The sequence below is a fragment of the Echeneis naucrates genome, chromosome 16 (assembly GCF_900963305.1).
Source record: "Echeneis naucrates chromosome 16, fEcheNa1.1, whole genome shotgun sequence".
Classification (NCBI taxonomy): Eukaryota; Metazoa; Chordata; class Actinopteri; order Carangiformes; family Echeneidae; genus Echeneis; species Echeneis naucrates.
The window spans coordinates 7,444,270-7,471,848 of record NC_042526.1 but is presented as its reverse complement, the minus strand read 5'-3'; the positions used below and the strand labels follow the sequence as shown (position 1 = coordinate 7,471,848).

Sequence of the window (27,579 nt, the reverse complement as noted above, 5' to 3'; positions counted from 1 at the left end):
GCCTGTGTCGTGAGGCCTGACACATTTCCTCCATCACAGGATGTCCAAACTATTTAGGTACATGTGTCTTCTTTATAAGGAATAGGGGAAAAAAAATGCTCAAACAAAACTCACACTGTGTCCCTGCAGAAGTGAAAAAGATCAGATTATCTGTAAACACACGGTGTGTGTGTGTGTGTGTGTGTGGGGAGAAAAAAAGAAATAAAGATATGGTATATTTTTCTTGGAAGAGCTTTTAGGATTAAATGGCATGACTAACAAAACTTTAAGCCTGCCCTTACCTCGTCAGCATTAGCATTAGCATTAGCATTCTTGTTGATGCGATGGAGGAAGATGGGGTTCGTAAACGGCCCCCTTCCTGAAAAATTGTTGTGAGCCAGCGACACCAAACAACAAACAAACAAAACAAAAACAAAACAAAACAAAACAAAAAAAAAACATGGAGTTGCTGTGACTCTCCGGAGCAGCAGGCAGCAGTACGGAGCTCCTTCACTGTCTAACGGACGGATACACACAGAGGAAGGCTTCACCACCACCACAACAACAACAACAACAACATGTCCGCTGTGAGCGAGTCAGGATGCTTTTCTCAGGTTACGAGCTAAACAGCGCGAAGGGGTTTGACTATAAACGACACGTGACACGTGACCGTCGTAAACGTTAAACGACCCATACACACAAAACACATCAATGACTAACAAACGGACAGACGGACTACACTCAGTGATACAGACAGGCTGTTTGAGCACGCGGAGGCTCTCATCGGCAGTTTTAGGTGTTCGCCATTAAACCATGATTTGTCCCAGTGACGTGTGTGTACGCCCAAATGCAGGTCAGTGAGTTAGTTGTGTAACTCGGTAACTCATTGTTAAAAAAAAAAGTGAGTGAAAGGTCAGAGCCGCTTTTTTTTTTTTTATTTTTTTTTTTTTAAAGCACACTGGAGAAGACACGACTACGGAACTGGAGCTGCTGAAAATGCTGAGATTGTCATTAATGTAAAAATCAGCACCGACGTGGACCTGTGTTCTTTGCTCCGCAGACACCATGTCCCTCCTGAACATCATCCACATTCAGGCCTGTGGCTGGTCTGTGACACTCGGCCTCTTCAGCATCCTCTTAGGTCTCCTCTACTGGTGAGCAAATTCAATTTCTCTGTGTGTTTTTGATGTTGCAGCTTTGTTGTTTTCATTATGACACAAAGTACCCAGAGAGAGCTGATAGGGGGGGAAAAAAAGAAGGGTTTTATTCAGCGATTATGGAATTCATTTTGTTTTGTTGTTCCTCCTCTAGGTACTCAATTTACCCCTTTTCAGTCCTTTCTCAATGTGGCATCAAACACCCAAAGCCAATACCTTTCTTCGGCAACATATTCTCGTTTCGCCATGTAAGTTACACCACTTTCCCTTTTTTGTAAAACGCCAAACCTAAACCCATAGTTTTGTTTTTAGTCAAACATGCTTTTGTAATGCACATGCCATCATGAAGCCTTCATGGATTAAATTACACAGTCAATGTCACACCATTTAATTCTTCTGTGCTTTTTACTTTTTGTCAACAACAACAGATGAGTTTCAGAGTTGCTCTGTATATTAGGTTGTTCCCTGCTCTATGTGAAGCATTTAAACAGCAAAAAAGAGTCAGAAACTGCCATACTGTTTTCTTTTTCTCGCAATTTACATGCAGCTAACTTTGTTATTTGCTGCTCTTTTCAGGGCTTTTTGAACCCGCTCAGTGATCTCATAAGGACACATGGCAGGGTTTGTGGGTAAATAAAATACCTTAATGAATATTCAATTAACATTATATGGATTTCAGTCCTTCAACATTCTGAAATGAAACTAATACCAAGTAAAAACCTGATGGTGTAAATCAGGTACTACTTGGGGCGCCGGCCAGTTGTGGTGGTAGCTGACCCTGACATGCTCAGACAGGTGCTGGTCAAAGACTTCAGCAGTTTCCCTAACAGAATGGTAAGAACTTTAATCAGTAACACACTATGTGCTTCATGATTCAAACGTGAACTGCAGGTCTTGACGTTTGAGCCCGTTTCTCCTGCTCCCTTATACAGACTATTCGTTTTGCCACTAAGCCCATGACTGACTGTCTGCTCATGTTGAGGAACGAACGCTGGAAGAGAGTGCGGAGCATCCTGACACCATCGTTCAGTGCTGCAAAGATGAAAGAGGTGACCTATGCAAGCTCAGATTGTAACTGATATTTCTTGCACGACTGAAAAACAGCTTTCACATGATGTTCTGTCTGTCTCAGTTTGAGGGAAGGAAAGAGAAAGTGGAGTATACATTCTCAATCTTGTTTTTAAAAAGTCTTATTTGAAAATCTACAAATCTATTTCCACTATAGGTTCACTTTAGTGTGACAAGTTTTTTTTTTTTTTTTAATTTATGGTTAATCCAAGTTGACCTTGTGCTGCCAGCAACATTGTGTCATTAATTTATGACTGCTTTTAACACAAGTAAATAGATTAGATAAATAATATGGTTCATCTTTTAATTATTGAACCATTTACATTATGTGTATTTTTCATGTGTTATTTACATCTTCCGCGCGGTGTGACTTTGCTTGTTGTGTCACTTTAACTGTGTTGATCTTTGTCAAGTTTATTTTTCCCCCGGTATCACTGCCTGCTCCAACTCGTTAAGGGTCTGAAGACCAACAGAGAACGCTAGACAGAACTCATCTTTTTTCTTGTTCCCTTTGGTTTATTGTTCACAAAAGCAACAAGCAGCAGGAACGGTAGCAGGTTGATGATAATAATAATAATAATAATAATAAGAAGAAAATAAACCGAATACCACGCATTAAATTATCTCAGAAACATCCATAATCAAATTCATGAACTAATCAAATTTATAAATTTTCCTATTAATTATTTTATAAAATAAAGATTTATGCATTACAAATCAATTACAATGTCACTAATTTAAGCCATTTTAAATTACTCCCACTTGCTTTTTATCCAAGTCACAATTTCAAGTTAAATTAATTATTAATTAATAATTAATAATTAATAATTGGTATTCATGGACCAATATGAGCAATATTAACAAGACAGTTACATATGTCTCCTTCCATTTAATAGACATTCAGCAGAAAGTGTCACTGTCTTTTCCCTTTTTTGTAGATGGTTCCACTCATCAACGCAGCCACCGAAGCCCTGATGAACAACTTGAGTGTGTATGCTGAGTCAGGAGAGGCCTTTGACATCCACAGGTAGTCAGCACACACAAGGAGCTTAGGCGATTAGAATTATGGTTAGTTTGTGGTGTCATGTCTGTATTTTTATGTCTGTCTGTTTTCCAGGTGTTTTGGTTGCTTCACCATGGACGTTATTGCCAGTGTGGCATTTGGAACTCAGGTGGACTCTCAGAACAACCCAGATGATCCGTTTGTCCGCCATGCTAAGATGTTCTTCTCCTTTTCTTTCTTCAGGCCCATCATGCTCTTTTTCAGTGAGTCAAACATTTGAATGGTTAGACTGGAGACATTTACACTGGACATTTATGTAGGAATGCAACAAAAAATACTATATTTTTTACTCTTGATTTACCACATGTTATAGTATTTACAAAAACAGACATTTTATCAGTTAGCAAGATAATCCCATCATGTGTGTCCAGTTGCTTTTCCTTCCATCATGGCTCCTCTGGCGAGATTTATCCCCAACAAAAGACGAGACCAGATGAATCAGTTCTTTATTAAGAGTATTCAGAGGATTATCCAGCAAAGAGAGGAGCAGCCACCTGAACAGGTGTATATAAAATTAATTATGATTAATAGATTATTTAAGTACATTCAAGAGATTGTATCTTCAATGACACAATTTCTGATATATAGTTTTTAAATTAATCAAATTTTTGCTTGCAGAGGCGTCGAGACTTCCTTCAACTGATGTTGGATGCTCGAACCAGCAAAGAGACCGTGTCTTTAGAACAGTTTGACACATTGAACCACACTGATGAGCTTGATCACAGGAACCAGCAAACACAGCCATTGATCGCAGATCAGGACAATGACTGTCCTCTCCCACAGAAGCCACACAGCCGGCTTCCACAGAAGAAGATGATTACTGAGGAAGAAATTGTGGGTCAGGCTTTCGTCTTCCTCCTGGCAGGCTATGAAACCAGCAGCAACACATTGGCTTTCACATGCTACCTCTTAGCCATCCACCCTGGATGTCAATGCAAAGTGCAGCAAGAGGTGGATGACTTCTTTACTAGATATGTGAGTGCTTCTTTTCTTTTTTGGTTTTGTCTGCTTTGCTTACTCTAGTTATGACATAAAATGACTGTCAACAGTTACGCATTTACCTTGTGCTCCCTTTTGCTGTAGGATTCACCAGATTATACAAATGTTCAAGAGCTTAAGTATTTGGACATGGTTATATGTGAAGCACTGCGCCTCTACCCTCCTGGATTCAGGTAAAAGGAGATGTTAAATAAGGATACCCAAAGCATTATTTATTCCTTATTATTACAGTAGGAATGGTTTTATTTAACAGGCCTTGACATGGCCTAAAGATGTACAAATTAGTTTGACTGAAATCACGCAGAATAGTTATTTTTCATTGTATATTGTCCCACAGGTTTGCACGGGACATTGATCATGACTGCGTGGTGAACGGCCAGTTTCTCCCAAAAGGAGCGACAGTTGAGATCCCGGTGGGCTTCCTCCATTATGACGCAGAGCACTGGCCAGAGCCAGAGAAGTTTATTCCTGAGAGGTAGGAGGCTGCTAGAACAGTCGAGTAAAACTATAAACCTTGTGTTTTTAAGTCTGCAATAAATCTATAAATCTAATCTGATATGAAGTATTCACTGATTTATTGACAAACTGTACAGCTAGACTTAAACTGAATCAAAGTAAGAATGTGACTACCTGCGGTAAACATTATAATTTATACTTGGTGTTTAATTACTCTAATTCGCTACCACTTTTAATTCATTAAAAATTGCTGTTGCTCTCCAGATTCACACCAGAGGCCAAGGCCAGTCGACATCCCTTTGTATACCTTCCATTTGGGGCTGGCCCCCGTAATTGTGTGGGAATGAGACTTGCTCAGATGGAGATTAAAATAGCTCTAATCCGACTTTTTCACAAATACAGCACTGTGGCCTGCTCTGAGACCAAGGTGAGCTACTTTATTCATAACTAGGATGTTATATATATATCATATTAACATGAAATAAACAGCACCTAAACTGCACTAGCTGACCTGAATTATTTAAATAAATTGTGAACAAATTTATTCAACATCTAAATTTGTAACGGTTAACTTGATTTTAACTGATAATTTTTTCAACAATTTACAGGATATATTTAGTAAACATGAATCTGTTGGAAAAGTTTTTTAGCATGTGGTATTCCTTTCTTTGTGCAGGTTCCGCTTAAGTTAAAGTCATCAAGCACTTTAGGACCTAAAAATGGCATATTTGTGAAAATTACAAGGAGGAATGCGGGATTGGGCCAAGGGAATTCACCACCAGATGATTAAAAACCCATCAGTTAATCTTCTTGGATTCTGTGAAGATTTATAAATCCTGCAGATACCTGTGACAGCGACACAGCATGTGAGCAATTTCTTAAATCTGAACTTTCCATAGATTTCCTTAGTTCCATAGCTCCATTTCATAGCTGGATTATTGTGCTCAAATAGTGTTTTTTCTTTTTTTTTTTTCTTGACTGAGTTAGAAAAGGGATTGAAGATGAGGATTATCATGCTCTAGCTTTACTTTGTACTCCCTCCAAACTCTTTGCTGTGATTGATTCATCAGATATTATCAATAAAGGACAGACTTGAGCTCTACTTTTAGACAGTTACCAATTATGTAGTGCGGCTGAACATTTTACAGCTGTGATTTTGACCAGGTCACAACACTGCTTTCACGAAAGGTCATTCATACTCAGTTTAAACTGCTATTTCAGATTGAAACAAATTATTGGTGTATGAAAAGTTTTTACTTTTTCACTTTTCTCTTGATTATGTGAAACACTTGATTGAAAGGGGATTACTTCTCAGATTACTGTGTTTACTTTTGGTATCTTAATCTGTTTTGCACTGAATTTTAACCCACGCTTAGGAATGATTCTACATTCATCAGGTCATGAATGCTATTTTGAAACCATGCAATAGGAAAGTTACTGATGCTGCATTCAAATGTTTCTGAACCATTGAAATATGTATTGCCGGTGAGAGGAATCAAAGATCATCCAAGGCCAACGTCACTTGTGTGTAACTCAATCTTCTTGTAAAAATAAAGCAGTTACATAATCACAAACAGTAATTTAATGGAATTTATCTAAATGAATTTCAACCCATAGCATTCAATAACACCCAATCTCATTTAGATACAAAAGATCACTTGTTGCCTTCCGCAGCCTTCATTTTGGCAGAACAAAACAGACAGGGAAATACATATTTTTTTTGTATATGCTCTATAGTGCAAAATCAGCATTGTAGCAAATTCCATTCCCTCAAGTTTACAGTTTTAATTTACAAAATTTCACAGGGCCATATTGTAAATATCAGTTTATAGAATAAAATGATTTTCCATCAATCTAACTAGTAATTCGATAGAAAGGATCTAAATAGTCCTCACACCCCTCACACACCTTAATCATTAAACAAAGCTATACATTGCTACCAGTCATAAAGAGATATTATAGTATTTCCTTGATTTAAAATCTTCAGGAACGTAAGCAACAGCAGCATGATTTAAGAGTAATCAATAAGATACTCTGGATAAATCTGATGTTTTTCAAAGACAACATAGATGCTGGGGTTGCTCTCAGAGTCAACACAGCTGTCATAGAGGGTTCTGCTATTGCCTTTTGCTGGGGGTCGAACATAGTTGCTCCTTCCTGTAGTGTACTCTCCAACCAGGACCAGAGCAACAAACATGATCTTGTTCTGGGTTTTCTTGATGCTGGCATACCTGTCTGAGTAGGATGCATCTCTGGCAAAGTAGCTCCCTAACAAACAAGGAAGTTAGTGTTCACACAGTTTAGTAGAGTAAAATTTGGCACTATTTTCAGTTTGGTACCAGAAGCTGTCACAGCCATTTTGAAGAAAAGACACATTATCCTCTAAGACTTGTTAATATTGGATACTGTGTTGTGATTGTATAACTGGTTGGGCTGTGTTACTGTACCTTTCCCATAGGCAGTGCCATGGACCCCGCACATCCTCCAGTCAAAGTTTTGCTCACAGATGGCCTCAACCAGGGACTCATCTGTCCCATGGAACAAGTACAGCTGATTCACTTCCTTCCCATTGTTCCTCCCCTTCATCTGCTCTTTCTGCCTAAAATACACCACATAGAACATTTCTCTGCAATGATGTGCTTTAGGTGGTAAAATGTGTATGACTGTCAGTGTATATGGCAGCCGTGTGTGAGGTAAGTATAAGGCAATAGCAAGCAGCTGATGACCTTAGTTTAGCATGGTTTCATTTCAAGATTTTCGCTTTGGGGAAAGAGCAAATTGTATTCTGGTGGCACGAGCCAAGCAAATAACTGAAACTTCAGAAGATACTTTGCTGAGCTAAGGGTGAGTGCAGCACATTAACTCTGTAAACCCATAGTGTTTTGTTTTTTTTTCCTTAATAGACAAATTAAATAAAAGGGTTGTGGTTATAAGGGTGAGGTGATAGTACTGAGAGTTTTACCAATGAAAGATTTTCCACAGTGAGGGATTCTGGATCCTCTGGATACTGTTAATTTTACTGCGAGGCAACGTCCGCTTAAACAACCCCTCAATCAATTTATAGTCCACTGCATTTTCGGAGAGGGGACAAAGCTGAAAGATAAGTCGAATGCAGATAAAAAGCCATTAATGAAGGTCTATGAATATATATTCACTGTTATGGAAATTAAAAAAGCTGATTAATAGATACCCTGTATCCAAAATCTGGTAAGGCGCTCTTATCCCATTGTTTGGGGACAATGTCAGATATGGAGGAGCTGGAGCTGAAGCTGGACGTGGGTGATGAAGCACTAAAGAGAAGAAAAACATTAAGTAAAAACTTCCACTGCCGAAGTAAGAGGCACTGAGATATCTAAACAAGTGGTGGCGTTAGAATTGCAAGGACGATGCAAAATGTGTTTGTAACGTGAAATGAAAATACCTTTCCACCTTTGCCTTCACGTCATGAGCAGACACAAAGTAAGGCCTCCTCCTGACCTCTCTTTTAGTCTTGTATTTTAAGTTTTCTTGATACATCTGTGGCGTTCCTGGTCCGCCTTTGAAGTTCAGAATATACTGTTGCTTGCCAGCGCTGAAAGGAATCTCTGTGTCATTGTTTGCCAGGTACACGTTCTCCAGAATTTCAGAAGTGACAGAGGCTGGACTGTCACCATCAGTCTAACACAAAACACACAGAACAGTCGAGCAAAGTTTAGTTTGTCAGTGATACATGTGGAAAAATTAAGTGATGAAGAGTAAAGCAGGGGTTGACGTACCTTCCCAAACTCCCTCCATTGTCCAGTTTCATCCTTCCAGTACCAAAGCCACTGCGTAGTAAAAATGAAGTGAGGGGGCTTTGAGACAGCAGAGACCGTGGAAAGGCGGCGAACTGGAGACCCTTTGTATGTCATCTTCATGAAGTCAATCCCTTGCTCAATGGGTGGAGTGGAGCTGAGAGCAAAATACAGTTTATTAGCAAAATTCCTTGAGGGAACTAGATATCTATATGCTTTTCACATATGTAAGCACCTCTGGAGACGGAGAAGACTAAAAAACCCTGCAAAGGACAATGGTTGATCTATGCAGCTACTGTCCCGTCCTGGATCACAGTAGGCTTTCTCAATGTCCTCCACATTAGGCAAATCCTTCCAGGTCACCCCATCGCTTTGTAAAGCCTGCCATCTGTAAGGTAAGTGCCAATGAACACGAGCACACTTTTCTGAAAAAAACAAAAACAAAAAACAACAACAAAGAAACAAACAAAACAGCACAGAAAGACACTTAGAAAGTGGTACACATGGATATATAATATATACAACACATATTTCTGAGTTTCTGTACTGCAGATGTGATCAGTAATACTGTTACCTTTAAAACTGCAATGCTTGCGGATGAAGAAGAGGCAGATTTCATTTTTGTCAACTTCACTCAGGGTTTTAGATTGACTAGAAGGACTGGGTGGGAATCCAGAGTTGGATGGCTTCTGGGGAGTAGGGATTTTCACTTTTGGTAACACTACTGATAACACACATAAATACATACATACAATTACCCAGTGCAGATTATCACTCTCATTAGATGACAATAAACATGACAGATAAGAAAGAAATCTTTACCAGGAACAGGAGGAGCACATTGACCCATGATGATGAATTTATTTCTGTAGAGCTCATGAAGGTTTCCAATATTCTCCTGACTGAATCCTTTGAATATGTTGATTCCTTGTGCATCAATAGCATGGGCTCTCTTACAGGAAGTGCCAAACTTACAGTCACCCTGGAAATTATGCTGGCAGACATGAAGCTTTTTGCAGTTTTTTTCAAACTTGCATGACCCATGCAACCCATTGCCTTTGTTGTAATGTGGGCATATCTAGAAGGGTGTTTATAGGGGGAGGATTAGATCATAAAAAATACAATACAGTTCTTTCAGATATGCACATTTTTTTAAACAACAGAATTTGACCAAACGTACCTCAGGAAGCAAAAATGGATCATTCTGCAGTAACAGCTGGAACAACTGTTTTTCAGTGAGGTCCAGAAGATCATGTCTCCCTAAAATCTCTGCATTGTGTGGAGAATCCAGACTATGGGGCTTTTGACACTTCTGTCTAAAAAATGAGAATTTTACAGAATAAACCAAATGAAATAAAGCACAGAATTTTGTTATTGTTTGCCTTAAAAAAAAAAAGAAAGATTCCATGTATGATTACAATTCTCCTCTTTATGATAAAAATACTATACACAGTGAACCAAAGATTGTGATATAGATCACATATTCAGATGTGAACCAACTATTATCAAAGCAGATATTTGGCATTCTCAAAACAAAACAAAGGCGTTTTGCTGTTTCCACATTCCATTTTAGGTTAACCTGTTTCCCTGTTCTGCCTGTCCCTGCCCTTTAACCAAACTAGTTTCACCTAAACATTTCCTGCCTTGCAAGGTCAAACGCCGGCTTTTAAATAGTCCACAATAACCATCTTCTGAACGTACACAGTATTTTACACACAAAAACATATAAAATAATATTTTTGATTGCGTAAGTTGTTAAATAGCAATCGCGAGAATGACAAACAACACTCCTGATGACGCACTATCTGTGTTTGGGCCTTTAACTTTTCAAATATTCATTAGTCAGCTTTTTTTTTTTTTTTTTTTTTTTTTTTTAAGAAATCTACCAAAAACAAATGATACCTTCAAATAGTTATCAACCAGCTGTTTAATTACGCTTTGAACTTGAACTACAGCTTGACAAAACCTTCCAGCCTGCCTAAAATCGGTGTGACACCCACCCGTAGGTGCAGCCTCCGCAGACTAGATGCCTGCACAGGTGCAGGCCATCGCAGGATGAACACTCTCCGGCTTTCTTCTGGCAGAGCCGCAGGCTGCTTTTGGCCACCAGCAGGCTGTCCGGGCTCATGATCTGACCCCCGTCCGGCTTCTGTCTGCCGGCTCTAATGGCTATTTTCCCGTCGTCGGAGAGGACGTGACGGAGGACCGAGTCCGCCACGGTGAACCTCTGTGAGACGGTGTCATCCAGACTCTGGAAGTCCAGAAAGCCCTGATGGTCACAGAGAGCCTTGAGGACGAACTTAGAGATGACTGAAGTCATCCTGAGTCAGATCCGTCACCTTTGTCTGCTGCAATGGACGAAGGGAACTAGCTCCAGGAAACCAACTTCGTCTTTCTGCTTTCTGTTTTCTGAGAAATGAAACTGAAACTGGAAAGAGGGAGGTGTTTTTTTTTGTTTTGTTTTGTTTTTTTCAATCGGCCCTTTTTTCGTTAAATAATGTTATGCGGGTGAATATGACAAATCAAATATTTCGGTAGTTAATATTTAAATAATACACCAAAGTTTGTTGAATGTTTCCACAATCCCCAAAATGATTAAAAGGCGTGTACAATTTATTTGAGTGAAAAATCTAAACTTTTTTTTTTTTTTTTGCAGGTTCTTGAAGGCAACACTTGCCCATAGCAACCGGTGCAGACCAGCGTTTACCTTAGCAACCATGGAGGGCGAGCTGGTGGAAGAAGGAAAGGACGAAAAGACACAAAAACAACAGCTTGACGAGCAAGTGGAAGAACTGAAGTAATTAATATACATTCATCCGATACATTTTCGCTGAAGTTTGTTTGTGGAAAGCTCGTTTTATTCACTATTTTGTGCGACATGCTAATTTAGCCGAGAGGGCTAAATTAGCATCGATCGTTCCCTGACTGATGTTCCTTATTTCGTCTCAAGATGTGACCTCGCAGCCCTCCTGAGGGAGAACGACATGTTTGAACGGTTCATCAGCCGCCTGGATCCACAGGACCTGGTGTCCCGGGCAGATGGAGAGAGTCTGGGAGCCTCTCAGCCAGCGGCTGGGGTAAGTGACACTCGGGGACAAGAGCCAGCAAACGTCATGTCAGGCCCTTTCCATGCCTTCCGCTCTTAGCATAGCATGGCACGCTAAATGGTTTAGGTATTTTTTTTAAATCACTGTAACATGTGTACATTTTTCTTTCATAGCATGATGAGATTTACCCTGAAATTACTAAAATTCTGTTTCAAAGGAGGGGAAAAGCCCTACATAATTTGGTATATGTGCCTTTTCAGGGCCGTGGGCAAAGGTGGAGGTTCCCCTCCCACATATCAGATAGACCCCAGCAGCTGACCTTGGAGCAGAAGCTTTATGTGGCCCAGAGGGAAGTAGCAGAAACACAGCAAGACCACGAGAAGCTCAAACAGAGATATAGGAAGATCCATGATAACTACAAGGTGAGGTTGTAGCACAGCCTCACAAGGTAAGCTTACTTAAAGTAAATTTCACCTCAGAGATTCCTCGTGTCTTTACAGGCCTCTCTGCAAGAGGCAGAATTGCGACTTGAAGAGGTCAGGAAGGCAAAGAAAGAGTTTGAACGCAAGATGCTCAAACCTTTAAAGGACAGTCGACTGGAAATGAAGGAGCCAGGGAAGGTGCTTCAGTACATCATGGACAAATCTAAGGTTGAAATCTTGTTTTGTGTAATGATGTCAACCTGCACAAATCACCACTGGAAGTGGAAATTTGAACAAAAAAAAAAAAAAAATTACAGTTGAGTTCTAGTTGAATGACGGGAGAATTATATTTTTCTTCCTTAAATTTCAATTTGGTAATTATTTCTTCGATCTGGAGCAAATGTGAAAAGACAAAAAACAAAAACTCACACACTGTATATTTCTTTCCTTTGAGTGACTATTGCTTTTACAGGTCACTCAGATGGAGAAGCTAAATCTGAAGATCCAGGCACTCAAGGTCCAAGAAAAGAAACTCCAGCAGCGGTTTCAACAGAAAAGGGAAATAAGAAAAGTGGAGTACGAGGTAGACGATGAAAGTGTGGATAGAGTGTTGATTGCTCAGATTGTGAGTTAGAATGTTTTGCATGCGACCAGCAATTCTCTTTGTCGGATAATTAGTTGTACTTGTAAATATTTCATGGAGTTGGGTTAGATGTAACTCTTTGTTATGTGTTATTTCCAGGCCATTTTCCCAGAATACAATGAGCTAAGAATTGACCAAAGTCTACAAGAACTTCAAGATAACAGTTTGAAAGTGCAGCGCATCCTCAGTTCACACAAGGTGACTCGTGTGGTTTAACCAACTTTCTTGGGCAGTTTAGAGGAGATTTATGAAACATATACTTCATCTTATTTTAATGTGTATATGGACAGGAGAAGCTGCAAAATGTGACATGGGAGTCCACAGAATTAAGCAAAGACCTAACCAAAAGGAAGCAGTTGCTCGCAAAAATTGAGGAAGAGATCCAGAAGGCTGAGAAGGTTAGTTCATTGTGAGGATGCTAGTCAAATTATTGAATGGTACACCGTTTGTTCTACTGGTTACCAAAGTTTAGCAGATTAAATTAGAATGAATTTATGTAAATTGGATGAAAGCACATCAAAGGCTATCGGTTAACTCTTGATTTCTCTCCCCTATTATTCTTTAAACTAATTCCCTTTGTGCGCTCCATCCCCCATTTGACTTTCTCTGTCTTCAGGAGCGTTTAAAGGCAGAGGCCCTCAACCAACACTTGCGCCACCAGATGTCAGATTATCATGCTCCTGATATCACTGAGTACATGCATATCAAGGACAAACACAAGAAACTGCAACATAGTGTTCATATTTGGGGGAGGAAAGTTGGGATTGCTGAGGTAAACCAACCTTCTTTTCCCCCTCAAACAATAAGAAGCGTATGATCTTCTTTTCCACTTTTATCACCCAGCAGCAGAGTTCAGTTCAGTTGAGGTTAAAATGGTCGTGTGACAGTATTCAAAACAAAGGACTCATTCTTTTATTTTCATCAGATGGCATTGAAGACCAAGGCTAAATCCTGGAGCAAACAGAGAGTCACTCTTACTCCTGCAAACAGCACTGTGGCTGGATCAACGTCTGAGGAGCACCAAATCCCGGTTAAGCTCCCACCTATAGCAGAACACAACACATAGAAACAGAAGACCTTTAGGACTAATTAATGAATTAGTGGGCAGTGGATGAAGGCAATGCTTCAGTTACACATTTCCTGTTTCACAATTTTAGCTATTCAATATGATAATTTTAAATCAGTTAAATTTTTTTAACCATGCATCATTACAAAAAACAAACGTACATAATGTTCTTGCATACTGGTTAGTGTGCCATGATTACATGAATTCAACACGAGAAAATCAATACTTTTTATCTGTGTACATGTACATGAATTTAAAATGTAAAGTGAGATTCTTCAAGTGCAGTTGAATGTTAAATTAGAAAGAAAAAAAATCCACCTCACCCTCAACAAACTATTTTCTTTATTAGAAAGAAATTCTTGGAGGTACAATCCCTCAAAGAACTCTAAATGTTATGATGTTACATGCCATATATACAGTCATATACATAAAAGTGCAATGTCACAATGGGTAAGCTGTTTGTTTATTATTAATTCTGTAATATAACTGTTTGGAAAATGGCATCATTACTTATTTATGTGTCTTTTTTTCTGCACTGCATTTCCTCAAAAACAGAATCTGACATGGAAATGCAACAGGACAGAATGTCTGAAGTTCCTCTAAAACATCTTCAAAGGCACTTTCACGAGTACATACTACAGATGTACATAACACCACAGAGTAACTTAAAGCCTACAGATGGCATAACTGAGTCCTACTGTTAATGATGTTACATAGTGACAAGAGCATTTTATACAAATGGATCCATAATGTGGGTGGAACACATCTCTGGATTTATTCTACATCATTTGTTCTAAATTGAAGTAATTTCTACTCTGAGACACAACAAAGATAACAACAAAGATTATAAAAATAATGAAAGTTAGTAATTCAGAAAATCAATTAACCTTTGACTATTAAACACACCATACCTGTCAAGTCAAAAAGAGTGTAAACCTGTAGTTAGAGAGCATTGCTAACTCATTGCAAACCATATCTCTTCTATGTGTTATTAGGCTACCCAAACATTCCTAAGACATGCACCCAAGTCTGTTATTTCTACAGTACAGAGGTTACTTACAAAAACGGCTGCAGTCACACTCACTGGCACACACGTTTTTATGGGGCTATTGCATTTTGAAATTATTACTCGACTTGGACACATAAGAGCAGACAGGCACAGGATGTTTGTCGCCGACGCTTCCCGCTGTTCCACGTGCACGGTTTTTGTGATATTTGAAAAGTAATCTTCCACAAACGCAGCAAGTCCACAAAGACAGCCTCAGTGTGAGTCAGAGAGCAACACAAAAACACATAATTGGCATTCACAGTTGAACGTGAAAACTGACGTGAGGGACTTTGAAGCAAGGTGCTGTTTCTAAAGACAAAGAAAAGCAAAAGAAGCAGTGAACATATTAGGCTTTTACACTAACAGTCATTAGGTCCATGGCTACCGGCAGCACCCCACAGGGCACTGCCTTGAGTCTGTACACATCAGTCAATATGAGGAATGCCTTAGATCATATATGGAGCATCAACATCCATGCATTACACTTATACAGTTATTTCTTTGGATAGATAAAGCCAAGCAAGGCGTAAAAGAAGCTGTGGCATGTGTTTCATACTGTGTAATAACACGTGTTCTATACACTGTAGATAGATTTGTCATCATACGGTTTCACACAGCCTCCAGATGTAAAGGCATAACTTATGAATATTTTATCTCTTCATTGTGAGTAATTGAAGCAAGAATTCAAGAATGCGTTGAAATGTTCAGTTCATAATGAAATAGTGGTTTTATCCAATAATTCTATCTCTTTCCAGGCAATATGCAAATGTGTCAAAATAATTTTGAGCAAATCCGACACAGAGATGAACTTTGTACATTTCTGACAAACGACTGATGATGGTTTGCCTCTCGAGAGGCAATTTGCACACTAGTGAGTCAGTACTACAAATTTATTAACAGAGTACCATTAGTTATTAAGGTCTCGTCGGATTTGTTATCAGTCCACACCATTTCTGTCCTTGTAGTCACAGCACCTTCATAATATTTAACATCTATAATCCGTTACATCGCAAAGTCAGTAAGGCCTTCAAAGCTGTTCGCCCCTCCCCTCATGGGTCCTCCAAGGTCCTTCTCATCAAGCTCTATTTGGGGTTCATGGAAAACCTCCACTAGTGGAGGAGCTGCATGCACCATGTTTTGTTCAAAGTTACACAGTTCAGGAGTTTATGTAAACTAAACTAACTAGTATACATTTTCTAAAACCTTGAGGGAAGCCTTTGTGATTTGTTGTTTATTTAAAAATGACTACCCTAAGCATAATAACGCATTTCTGTGCATCTTCTTGACACTAGATTTTTAGGATCTCATTTTCAGCTTCAACACTTCAAAGAAATGCCTTCCCATGTTCCTGTAAATGCATGTTACACACTTCTATATTATTTTCCATACATCTATGAAGTCTAGACAGTTTACATTTTTCAGCTCCTTGAAAGTTGAGTTTTTGTTTTCCAGCTCTGGCTCCTCACCCAACGGTTACATGGTGCAGGACTTGTCCAGAGCATCCTGAGGAGCTGCAGCTGGAGGCTGTGAGGCTTGGCTGGACTTGGGCAGGACCATAGGCTTGGGTCTCAAGGCGGGGGGTTTGAGCTGCACCCCCATTCGGGGCGCTACCACAGGCTTAAAGGTGCTCATAGTGTCGCTGGAGGAGCTGGTGCTGCGGCGGATCGGTGGCTCTGTGTTGGCGGTGGACCTCAGCATGACGCCGTGGATAGGGCTGAGGGACTCACTGGAGCTGGCCGGCGTCGGACCCCCACCGCTGCTGCTGGAGTTCTGCCGCTGCTCCAGGGTGTCCAGCACCACGTCGGGGGCATGCTTGGCCGAGCTCTGCCGCTCTAACTCACGCAGCTCGTTCAGAGCAGTGTTCATGGTCTCTTCTATGTCCTGCAGGAGACAAACAGAATGTGTCACGACAAAGGTGAAAGAGATGAGCAAGACAGAGGGAAGTTGACGTTGTGAATGACAGAAATTATATTAATAGATGGGTGGGAGATAACAAAAGATGAAAAAGCTGAGAACATTAAAGGGTGGTGAGGTAGGAAACATAAATATATTCCTATTTTAACTTGGACCCCAGAGACATGATCAAGCGTGCACTATACATGCAGAGAGTATTCCTGACACCTCTCCCTCTGCATGATAATACATCTGGAGATGCAGAGATGATTAGATGTGTTCATCTGAGCATGCTCCTAGTAAGCAGACAGACAGCCCAGCATTGTATAGAGTGCTCTTTGTGACCTTTGCTCAATACAAGCTGCATGGCTTTACTACCTTCTTATCAGCAGTGATGCAAATCCGGATGTTTTATTTTATCACAAATTAGCAGCAGTCAGGCCTCATTATGTTTTGCTTTCCATTTCATGGCAAAATTTGAAAGCTCACAATCCAGACAGCGATAAATACAATGAAGAGTCCCGTTGCCAGCCTATTCTCTGTGCTGTCTGCCTGTGAAGCCACTCTTTGTGTATTTAGCACACAGACACTAGCAGCCAGAGGAAGCAGAAGACAGGGACTGACTATGTTTTTACAGGGCAGGGCAGGGCTTTGATGGTGGAGGGAGCTGCGGTTGGGTCGCCGCTCGTCCAGCGCTGACCTGTGCGATGCTCTCCGGATCCAGGGGCTTGCCGCCGTGGTGGTGGTGGTGGTGGTGGTGGGCGTCACTGAAGCCCGTGTACTGGCCCGAAGACGTGGAGCGGCGGATAGGGGGGCTCTCCATCTTCTTCAGTGATTCGTGACGGCTGATGTTTGTCAAACTGCCGTGGCCTGTTCGACGGCGTCGCTCAGGGCTGTCCATAGCCATGTGGTTGCGACTCCGCAGCATGTCCCGTGGGCTGAAGTGGCCAAGAACTGGGGAGCCCATCTCTGGGGTGCCGCCATGCCCTTGCTGGGAGGCATGCACCATGCAGTGGACATCGCTGGGACGGGCAGGTGGCCGTCGGGATGGTGGGTCTGATCGCTTTTTGTGCCTACTGTAGAAAGAAGCATAAAACAGAAACATTTATTCACGGCTTGATTGACTCTTTTTAATCTATTTTAAATATAAACTCTAAAGTTGAAGACACTAACTCTGCAGACATGAAAATCCCCTCAGCTGGGAAAAAAATAATACATGTTACATTCTCTGGACCCCTTTGGTGAAACATACAAAACACAACAAAAACAACACAAACAAAACTTATATTGGGTAGAAAAATACATAACAGCAGGACTTCTATGTGAGGAATATTGTTGCCTTCCACAAAGTGAATAGGAGAGCAGGCTGGGTGGACCTGGCTGTCAGCCAGAGGAGGGAGGCCTGTGGTTTGTCAGCACCAAAACAGACTCCCTGGGAAAAGCTACAGCTGCTCTGGCGGGATGGTTGTCCTCTGTCTGAACCTAGCACGGCACCAAACACACTTAATTTAACACCAGAATCTGATACACGGTGCAACAGAGTTAAGTATGCATGTGCACACATCGGATCAGACACACACTCCTTCACACTCGTGCCTGCTGAGTTTTACAAACTCGCAGCTACTCCCTGGAAACAGTTGTATTGCTCCATTAAAATCCAAAACAGCAGCACATCCTCCTCAGTGAGGCTCAAACGAGCTCTGTGCTGCATATTTTCGCGTTCTAGTCAGAGCTGTAATGTTTAATCAAAGCTGTTATCATCACTATCTCTGCTAGAGGCAGAATGACTGAAGACGGTATTTGACACGACCATTTGAGCGTAGAATTTAATCTACACAATGCAATAATATATTTGTGTGATATTTATTCCATTTGACCCATTCAGATGAGATTTGGTATATAAAAAAAAACTAAAAAAACAAAAACAACCAATGTTAATATGCTTTCCAAAGTGTCAGGAACTTAAAATATTAAATAACAGTAATATATGTCAGATGAACTAATTTAATTAGTCTTCCACCTGTAATATTGGTTCTTTCTAATGATCAACAAGCAGTGAATTGCTCATCCTTTAATCACTTCTCCAACTCAAATGGCCTCATTTGAAGGTTTACGTCTGCCTAATGAACACCATCTCAGCCATTATCATCACAATTTACAAGCAGTATCACTGCTGTACTAAATAAAAAGCAATAATGAGTATGGATATGAAAGACTCTTAAGAGAATGCAATTGGAGATTTTCCTGCAACACTGCTGTGCTGAGTTATCTCCCCAACCTCACCATTTCATCACAGGAAACTGCTCATCTCCATTAGTAAGAAAATCTGTAAAAACAGCCCTGCAATTATGCAACACTCTGAAACCCAAATGTGCTAACACAGGGAACAACACTCCAGATATGTGCCTGAAAGAAATGTTGTATGTGTAAAAATCTGAGTTGATCAGCATGAAAAGTTTTTCGACATCACAAATAGGGACTAATGATAATTTAGTCATTGAGAAAGAGAGACTCCTTGGTTAAGTGGTACATAGTAAACCAGTGTAGGAAGCATTGACAACCTGCTGGGGGCGCAGTCTACATTCATTTCACCCGCCCCCCCTTCGGGACAGTGTGAACAACAACAGACACCGCAACTTACTCTGCAAGCTGTCAGCACTCTGACAGCTCACCCTGTGTTTAATATGGCTTCAGCTGATAATGATGTTAATCATATGACTATCCACCAGTCAAAGCAGAGAGCGGTCTAACTATTATACTTCATGGTACTAAAACAAACACATAGAAATGTGGTGTTCACTGACTTTCTATGATTGAGATGCCAAACTAGGTCTGTTTGGTGAGAGCACTGTTGACTGAAAACATCAGGACAGGAAAGAATCTAAATAAAGCTCAGGATATGAATGATTCAACACATATGGGGATTGTTTGAATGAAAGAAAAGAAGTGAGCTGGGTGGGGGTAGACTGGAGAGGAAGAGAGAGGGCTAACCAGCGAGCTGGTGACAGGTAGTGTTGTAGCGGAGATTCGTTAAGACATTTGTGGAAAAAGATGATTCACTCAGACATGTTCTGCATCCGTACACAAATACCTGCAGTGGTGTAAATATTGCCTCTAGTGTGAATCATCAACATTTTAACAGTGAAGTACAGGCAGCGAGCGTGGCTTTGAATAAAACAGCATCTGTTAATGCATATGGCAAGAGCTGGTGAGAGGCATTTCAAGGTCACTTGCTCCACTGCTGTATTTCTGCTGGTAAAGAAGAGCAGGAGACGCAATACCGACACACGAGCGGCAAAAAGATGGAGGTGTGATCGGATATGTGTGTGTCCTCTGTGTGTGTGCTGTTTGCCCAGTGCGTGTCTATTCCAGTATGACTTGCTGATGACTAGGCACCAATGTGAAGCAGGCATTTATTACTCATGCTTTACAATGTGAACCGCCTGATCAGTGTGTGAGCAGTTTATACCTCCTATGGCAGTGAAGCTGAGAGAGGTGGGCTGAGGATACAGAATGACTGAGTTTCTCTTCTACAATGCTTTCCTGCTTCATAGAAACTGAAGAAATGGCATCAAACTTTGCTCTCTTTTGAGTTTGTGATTATGTAGCATGTATATCTATGTGCATCCATGTAAGTGTCAGTAAAAAGTTTATCTATTCTGTAAGTATCTGGGAGGTTTGGCTGCATTCACACCTGTAGCTCATTATACGTCTGGGATGTTGCACCACTCAAGATGCAGACATGCAGCCAGACTGCTGGCTCACTCTAATTAGACTAAGATGTTAAGTTCAAAAAGTGTTGTGGTTATTCAGTACATTAGTAAGTATGACGAGAGGAGCGCTGACATTAATTAACACAGTGATAGTAAAGTAGGAGATAGGAGTTTGAAGTTTGGGGAAATTTTGACTATTTCTTGTCATGTACTGAGACGTACAGTTCTCACCTTTAAGTATTCAGGCCATTAAAGTCACTTTTAGTAGTATGCATTACTAATGCCAGCTTTCCCTTTCTAAACAGATCACTGCTGCTGTGCTACAGAAAACCAGCGGTTTGATCAAGTGAATTTCAAACTCTTGTCAGTTTTATACAAAATGAAATTGCTTACAATATTTGTTGCAGTGCAACGTACGGCAGTTATAAAGCAGTTTGAAAAACAACCTGGTGATGAAGGCCTCTGAGATCCTGGTGTGGGTGGGCGAGCTGATGTCTTTTCCGGAACATTTATCCTCTCCAGCGTGGCCGCTGCTGGCTTCACTGTCAGCCTTCTGACTCAGAGTGTCTGAGAAGTTGTCGTCGCTGGGACAAAGAGACAGAGTGACACTGAGACATAGAAATAGCAAGAGGAAGTGACAGACAAACCACCACCACCCCCCCTCAAAAAATAAGAAAAGAAAAAAACAAAACAAAACAAAACTGCAAATCGAGGTTCTTTTATATTTGCCCTATTCCATGATGAAAGGATTTCATATCAGTTTCCTGTGTGTCAGCATGTCTCCCTCTCTCTCTCCCCCAAGGTCCACAGAGTCCGATGAGTCATATTCCCAGGCCTCAGTATTCTGGCGATGCACTGGAGTGGTGAAACGCACACACCACTTGCACACACACCCAGACTCTCACACACACACAAGCCAGCTGTATGATTTTCAGTGAGGTGTGTAACTGGATAGTAGGTGCAGTTGGTGGTCAGTCAGGTGGCAGAACTACTGAGCTGATCATGAGTATTAGCTGAAAAGTGTGTCTCTGTGGACACGCTTATTATACCACATCAATAAACACAGACAGAGCTTCTCCAAAGCAGAGGCAGCAGTAAACAAATCTACAGACATCAAAAGACAGACAGTTGAGTCCTGAGAGGAGACGTCCTGCAGTAAAGTGCTCTGTCATTCGTCTGTGTCTGCGCTTTATTCTAGGCTTTTATGAGACAAGGGGGAGCTCAACCCTTTGCAGTCCTACACTCCTCAGCCTGTTCTGTTTGAGCAGAGAGCAGGATGTTACTACACTCGTGGACAAACCGTACAGCTGTAAATTCCCCTGTTCTTTCATTAACTAAGAGACAGCCCATCAGCAGTGCCCCTCCTGGTGAATTATTGATAGAAGTACACCGACGGGACAGCAGCAGGGAAAAAGATGAGGAGGGGAAAGAGGGGAAGGCATTCAAAACGGCCATTTAGTTGGCCAGCTAGCAAGGGACTTTATGCCCATCCTGACGGGACAGTGAATCCAGTTCATTAGACAGTCGCCATGACACAGTGTATGCTTGTTAGAGTTGAGAGTCAGACACAGTGACAGAAGGCTGGTTAAGGAGAACGGGACAAAAGAGGTGGGCAGGCCCGACATGGCTGAAAGTCCTGTCTGCAGGACCCCCGTTGACTGATGCCCAGTGGCATCTTGTCCCGCAGAGTCGACAGGGACAAGTATGTTGTTGAACTGCCGTGGACCTCAGGTGACCTGCAGGATTATTATTTAAACCACAGCCTGAAGCAGATAGTTTCACTGCCTGGAGTTGGCTGATTTTCTCAGTGCAGTATGACATTAAATCTTTTTTTGTTCATGTTTTGAAATGTATTTTCTACACCTTAAAAGGAATAATCCATCATTTGGCGAAATAATTAGAAACCGTCTGCTGGTTGCTGGGAAACTGTCTGCTAAGAAATAGCCTGGCACATACCTCCCAGTACGACAGCTGGTGTTTTGTACACTTTGGTTTTTGTGTCCATTAAACAAACAGGACCATTAAATAGCACTTTGAGAACTTTAGAGGTGATAATAGCTGCATTTTGTTAGCTTTGGGCAGAGTCAAACCAAGCTAAGCTAACTAGCTGCTGATTGCTGCCGACAGTAGAGCGGTGTCAGTCATCGGGAAAAAAGTAAAAAAAAGAATAAAATAAAAAATGTTTGAAAATGTCAAACTGTTCATTTAAAAACAGCCTAGAGTAACCAACATTAGAGGTCACCTGGCTGGTTAGTATTCACTATGAAAGCAAGCTCTGTGCACGATCTGGCTCTTTTGAGTCACATCTAAAACGGGTAAAAATTCATATCATTTACTTGATGCTTGATAGATGTATCTGTATTGTTTTACATATAAAAACACTCACATGTCCTGGACCACGATATACTGATGTGGCACCAGGCCATCAATGCCATTGTGCCGTCCCTCCCACCAGTCTTCAGAAGCCCGTTGGTACAGCAGCAGGGAGGCACCCTTCTTGAAGGACAGCTCTCGGGAAGAGCGCCCAACGTAGTCAAACTTGGCGATGGCTTCAATGGGCTCGCCCTCTGTCAACGGAAAGAGGATGAGACAGGCCAGGTATGTCAGACAGGGCAAAGACATCAAGAACGTGTCAGGCATTTCAATCGTTGATACAAACAGTGCAGCAGTATGAAATAAAAAGCTTAATCTTGATGGACAATACGTCAGTTAGATTCATGCTGGCTCTGAGGCAGGACAGTCAAATACTAACGTGTTCCTACACGTGGATGCACACGCTCTACACATGGAGTTCAAAGTGTGCTAAGCCAGTTAGTTATTTCAGTTGTAGTCAATAGTAACCCAGCTCTACAACAGCAGGCCGGGCCACAACAAGCCCCGAGGAGCTTTAGCAGGATATTTATAGATGCTGGTGAGAGGCGATCTATATGACTCAGGGGCATGTCAGTTACTGCGGGGATCGTCAGATCGGGTGTATAACAACTCAATAACTGTACAAATACAGCCCTGGATCAGTGACATGAGAAAGAGCAGTTATTACATACAATACTAAAGAGTGGCGGAATGAGCGCTTACAGTCACACGAGATCACAATTTGTTTCTTCAGATGTACTCCTGATAAACTGAAGATCAGGTACCTTGAGTCGACTATTCAAAAAGGTACAAGTCTCCAAGCCAATACGCATGCACTACAGCAACACAGGTCTAAAAATAGCTTCTTTATTCCTCCCTCACTGCTGCCCCTGCCCTCCTCCCCCCTCACTTTAAGTCAGATGGGGGTCCCTGGACAGACGTAGGCTCACCAGAACACAGCCTCTCTACACCTATGCTGGTAGATAAGAGTAAATGAGGTTTGCATTGGACGTGAAAAGCTATCATAACATATTTTTCACAGGAGCTTGAACGTAATTCTTAAATGTGCAGACAGTACACGTGAGAGAGAAAATACAGCTGTGACTCTGAGCAGAGCGGCGGTTTCTTTATTTCCCTCAGTCTCCTTCTCAACATCTTCAATTTCTAGCCTTTTTTCCCCCCTCCTGCCTTTAGCTCGTCAGCTTCCTTGCATCAGCGGGCTGTCAGGATTGGGCTGGATGTAATGTGACTCCAATGAAAGGTGACAGACAGGAATACACTGTCTAAATTAATTGGGCTGCACTGCAGTGGACGAGGTTGTTAAAGTTGACAGCACCCTTTATCAGTCAGGGGAATTTCTCTTCATTTTCTTTGCCTCAGTTGAACTATTCATCCATCCTGCTTTACGTCTATAAATGTTTGTGTAACATTCCTGCTGAAGGCGCGCGCACACATGCTAACACTGCAGTGACGTGGCTGTGGCTGAAAGCAGCGGGTTACCAAAACAAATCTCACTGCGGGAAAGGATCCCCCTCTGTCATGTTGTGCAATTATAACAGAGAATCACTTCAGACTCAACCACCCGGGGTTACACACACACACACACTCACATGCTCACATTGTGACTAGATTTAAAGAAATGTTGAGCCATGAGAGCTGGAGGCCTGTGGTGTAAGAAATACAAACTGTCAGATTTCTTACATGAGCCAGCAGAGCAGACTCAGCGTGGATGCTGCTATACATCCACATTTATACACGAAAACAGGGTACAAGTCTGTTCAGAGACATATCTAGGATAAATATATCAGTGGCTATACACATTTATTTAAAGACAAACATTCATCTTAAGAGCTTGCAGACAAATGGGGCAGGCGTGGAAAAGATTTAAGTGGGTTACACTTGAATTTCTACTCAGAAATTTATAATGATTCCTTTGCAGAAAAATGGACAGTCATTTGACTTGTGCAAGCCAATATATACAGTATGCCTACTGGGGGACTCGGCAACAAGGACATTGTGCTGTACTTCTGTAAAGTAATATATAATCAATATGCCAGTTAGTTGGCTTCTGACCTTGTAGCCAATTTACCAGCAGATAGAACATCAATGTATTGATGATTTGCGAGAAGTGCCACTCTGAAAACAGGCAGTTCATCTCCCTGCATGACAGCCACGGTCCATGAGACTGTCATGTATGTTGGCTGTGGGAGGAAATAAGATACTGAGACAAATGCATGGCTCTATATTGCCCCAGTTTGGGCTCCTCATTTTGTAATAATACTGTTGCTTTAATCTAGTGTGAAAACAATATGGTGTGGATGATTGACTTAAAGATGCACACAAGATGGTGTGACGTTTTCTGATTTTCTGAACACTAGAAGGTACTTTCATAACACTTATCCTTGCTCTAAAGGTTTCCCCAGAAACCAAGAAGGCAGAAAAAAAGTGTCCTACAATAAGAAAGAGAGAAAAACAGCTTCTCCAGTTGCAACAGATTTTCGAAATTCAAGAAGGCCAGAAATGAACTTTCACCTCCCCTGCTCAGCAGTGCTCTTGGTTCTGATTGGGAAATTTAGGGGAAGGTTAAAAATTATAGCTTAAAAATAGTTTTCATCCAGAGGGTTAACAAAGTCTTTTCAGGAAACTGAATGAGTAATTCTGTGACTCAGATGTTAAACAAAAACATGAGGGCACAAACGGGCAGCATGGCGGCATAGTGGCGCCCCACAATAAGAAGGTCAAAGGTCCGGTTTCCGGCCTGGCGCGGCAGAGTTTGCATGTTCTCCCCGTGCCTGCGTGGGTTTCCTCCCACCGTCCAAAGACATCATGTTTGTGTTATCTGGTGACTCTAAATTGTCCGCAGGTCTGAATGAATGGTTGTTCGTCTCTGTCTGTCGCCGACCTGTCCAGGTTGTACCCTGCCCTCGCCTGGAACGTTGGCTGGGATTGGCTCTAGCACCCCCCACAACCCGGAAACGGAAAAGCGGTAAAAGATAGATGGATGAGGGCACAAACTGGTTTATAAAATATCTAACGGGACCTAATTTATATCTTGATAATCTGCAACTGTTGCGGCTTTCTTCCTGTGTCTGCCTGGTATGTAACTCTGGCCAATCCAGATCACTAATCTGAGGGAATGGGCTCGGTCACACTCCAGGGGGCCATGCTGTTGAGACGGTGAGATTTCCAGGCTGCTACTTAGACCGACACATGGAGTGAGTTTTTACTCCCCACTGTCGCCACTTCCCCCTCTCTCTCAGAGGGCAAATAGGGCAAGTGCACTTTGAGAATAAAAACATATCCATACATCAGGCTGCAAAATTGAGTGCCTGTAATTAAAAAGGAAAAGAGGTTTTTTTACTTTTGCGTCTGAAATCCAAATGACCAGGATAAATAAAAATAACTGATGACCATAACTTGACAAGACTCTACAGGGCGGGACTCAGTCAGTGTGGACATCCTCCCAGTCTGCTTTTGGGAGGAAAAAAATCCACGGTAGCAAGGGATTTCTGGAAAACATAGTTTTCATTAAATTACTCAAAGAGTTGATAGCTGACATCTGTGTTTTACAGTGGGAACCCTCACATGCTAAAGTTTTCCTGTCTAATCAAACGTCCTCTTTAGCTGTAGAGGACATTTAGATGAAGATGAAGATGATGATGATGATTTGCAGGCTGTGTGAATGACAAACGGCTGATGTAATAAGATGTTTGTGTAGGAGATCAACCACATTTCCAATCTGTCTATGGAGACGGATGACGCACGATGACGGGAGCCCCTAAAAATTGTCACTGAGTGTGAAAATTAGACAGGATTGGGGCAGTTGTTGTCACCATGGAAACAGGTTCAGGGAAGTCTGTTACCAAGGTATGAAATGAAGACTTAGCTCAACTATAGGCTGATTTTCTTTTTTTACACATTGTCTACATCTGGACGGCTCTCTGGCAGGGATATTTATCACTCCTTCATGAACTGAGCTTTTATGGCGTTTCCCTGTAGGTCAAACAGCAACGGCTGATCTTGTGTGATATTTTGGTTTCGGCTAACTATTTGATTTGGACCACAATGACTGGTATTCATTTCATTCAGCCCACATGTATGATCATAGAACTTGAATTTATCCCACCCAGGTCTGGAAGAAGTATATAATATCCTCGAGCGTCCTCATAAACCTAGTAATTTTTTTTTATTTCTTCATATCTCTCCCAGACATGTGGAAATGTAATTAATGGAGCAAAAACATCGAATGTATAATTTTTGAAAAGCGATTTCAACTTGACACTCTCGACACACTTCATACAGTTATTATTTTACAAATTACTATAGCAGATATTTCAGGAGGTAATCAAAAGAGAAAAAAAAAGAGAAGGAAATTGAATATGTTAACCCATTGTTCTAAACCTTTCCGTCCCGACCGGGCCAGTGGTTGCAGACCACCATGGAAATTTGTAAATGGGGATGTGGAGATGTCCAAAAGCCCCAAAGGGGAAAGCAGCATTAGAATATGAAAAGCTGTCCATCAGTGGGAGCTCAGTTCCCGAGCCCTCCAAGGTTACTGCATTTAACAGGCTGAAAGGAAGGATTAGTGCAGAGATCCAGGTTTAACCCACGCAACGCCACAGAGCCAAAGGAAGGTTTGATTTTTGGAGAAAATATATGATGGGACAGTGAGGGATTGAACTTAACACTTAATATGTTTTATTATACGTGTGTAAAAGGTGTTTCTGTGAATGGTGTGTCATGCATGCTGGAAGGTTTGTATACACACTCACCATCCTCACTGGTGTGCGTTTCCGTCCCGCCCTCATTGTCTACTTCCTCCAGCGCTCCATGCTCACTGTAGGGGCTCTCACTGTGGAGACACCATGCAAACCATCAATCTTAAGAGCGGTGAAGAGTT

General features: G+C 41.4%; 4 protein-coding genes across 10 annotated transcripts in view; 2 read left to right on the top strand and 2 right to left on the bottom strand.

The window, feature by feature from the left end:
* The first annotated feature begins 544 nt into the window (after window positions 1-544).
* Window positions 545-6,290, top strand: tbxas1 (thromboxane A synthase 1 (platelet)). The gene is made up of 14 exons (XM_029523210.1): window positions 545-832; window positions 1,040-1,133; window positions 1,291-1,384; window positions 1,713-1,765; window positions 1,874-1,970; window positions 2,069-2,185; window positions 3,143-3,231; window positions 3,322-3,470; window positions 3,639-3,769; window positions 3,886-4,242; window positions 4,351-4,439; window positions 4,604-4,741; window positions 4,987-5,149; window positions 5,399-6,290. Exons 1-14 carry the CDS (start codon window positions 793-795, stop codon window positions 5,510-5,512), a joined length of 1,725 nt encoding a protein of 574 aa, XP_029379070.1. The 5' UTR covers window positions 545-792; the 3' UTR covers window positions 5,513-6,290.
* Window positions 6,290-10,901, bottom strand: parp12a (poly (ADP-ribose) polymerase family, member 12a). 2 transcript variants are annotated; one of them, XM_029523208.1, is made up of 11 exons: window positions 10,496-10,901; window positions 9,676-9,811; window positions 9,318-9,573; window positions 9,070-9,219; window positions 8,731-8,920; window positions 8,478-8,652; window positions 8,144-8,379; window positions 7,913-8,012; window positions 7,685-7,815; window positions 7,170-7,321; window positions 6,290-6,990 (listed from the first exon to the last, which is right to left on the bottom strand). In XM_029523208.1, the coding sequence occupies exons 1-11, from the start codon at window positions 10,813-10,815 to the stop codon at window positions 6,734-6,736; spliced, it is 2,103 nt and encodes a 700-aa protein (XP_029379068.1). In that variant the 5' UTR covers window positions 10,816-10,901; the 3' UTR covers window positions 6,290-6,733. The 2 variants fall into 2 exon arrangements, with proteins under 2 accessions (XP_029379068.1, XP_029379069.1); XM_029523209.1 differs by having other exon boundaries at window positions 9,070-9,216.
* Window positions 10,902-11,159: 258 nt separating this feature from the next.
* Window positions 11,160-14,317, top strand: cfap263 (cilia and flagella associated protein 263). Of its 3 annotated transcripts, none has more exons than XM_029522334.1 (9): window positions 11,160-11,292; window positions 11,446-11,572; window positions 11,803-11,964; window positions 12,043-12,162; window positions 12,437-12,547; window positions 12,707-12,805; window positions 12,898-13,005; window positions 13,224-13,379; window positions 13,533-14,317. In XM_029522334.1, the coding sequence occupies exons 1-9, from the start codon at window positions 11,213-11,215 to the stop codon at window positions 13,671-13,673; spliced, it is 1,104 nt and encodes a 367-aa protein (XP_029378194.1). In that variant the 5' UTR covers window positions 11,160-11,212; the 3' UTR covers window positions 13,674-14,317. The 3 variants fall into 3 exon arrangements, with proteins under 3 accessions (XP_029378194.1, XP_029378193.1, XP_029378197.1); XM_029522333.1 differs by having other exon boundaries at window positions 12,043-12,192; XM_029522337.1 differs by lacking the exon at window positions 13,224-13,379 and having other exon boundaries at window positions 12,043-12,192.
* srgap1a (SLIT-ROBO Rho GTPase activating protein 1a) overlaps window positions 13,851-27,579 on the bottom strand; it is a 73,401-nt gene continuing 59,672 nt past the window's right edge. For 2 of the 4 annotated variants that reach the window (XM_029522329.1, XM_029522331.1), the window contains exons 18-22: window positions 27,452-27,531; window positions 22,714-22,894; window positions 20,774-20,911; window positions 17,315-17,687; window positions 13,851-16,602 (exon numbers count right to left, since the gene is read on the bottom strand). In XM_029522329.1, the coding sequence (XP_029378189.1) occupies window positions 16,195-16,602; window positions 17,315-17,687; window positions 20,774-20,911; window positions 22,714-22,894; window positions 27,452-27,531 (1,180 nt within the window). In that variant the 3' untranslated portion in view covers window positions 13,851-16,194. Of the gene's footprint in view, window positions 16,603-17,314; window positions 17,691-20,773; window positions 20,912-22,713; window positions 22,895-27,451; window positions 27,532-27,579 lie in introns of all 4 variants that reach the window. The other 2 variants (XM_029522328.1, XM_029522330.1) reach the window with 1 other exon arrangement.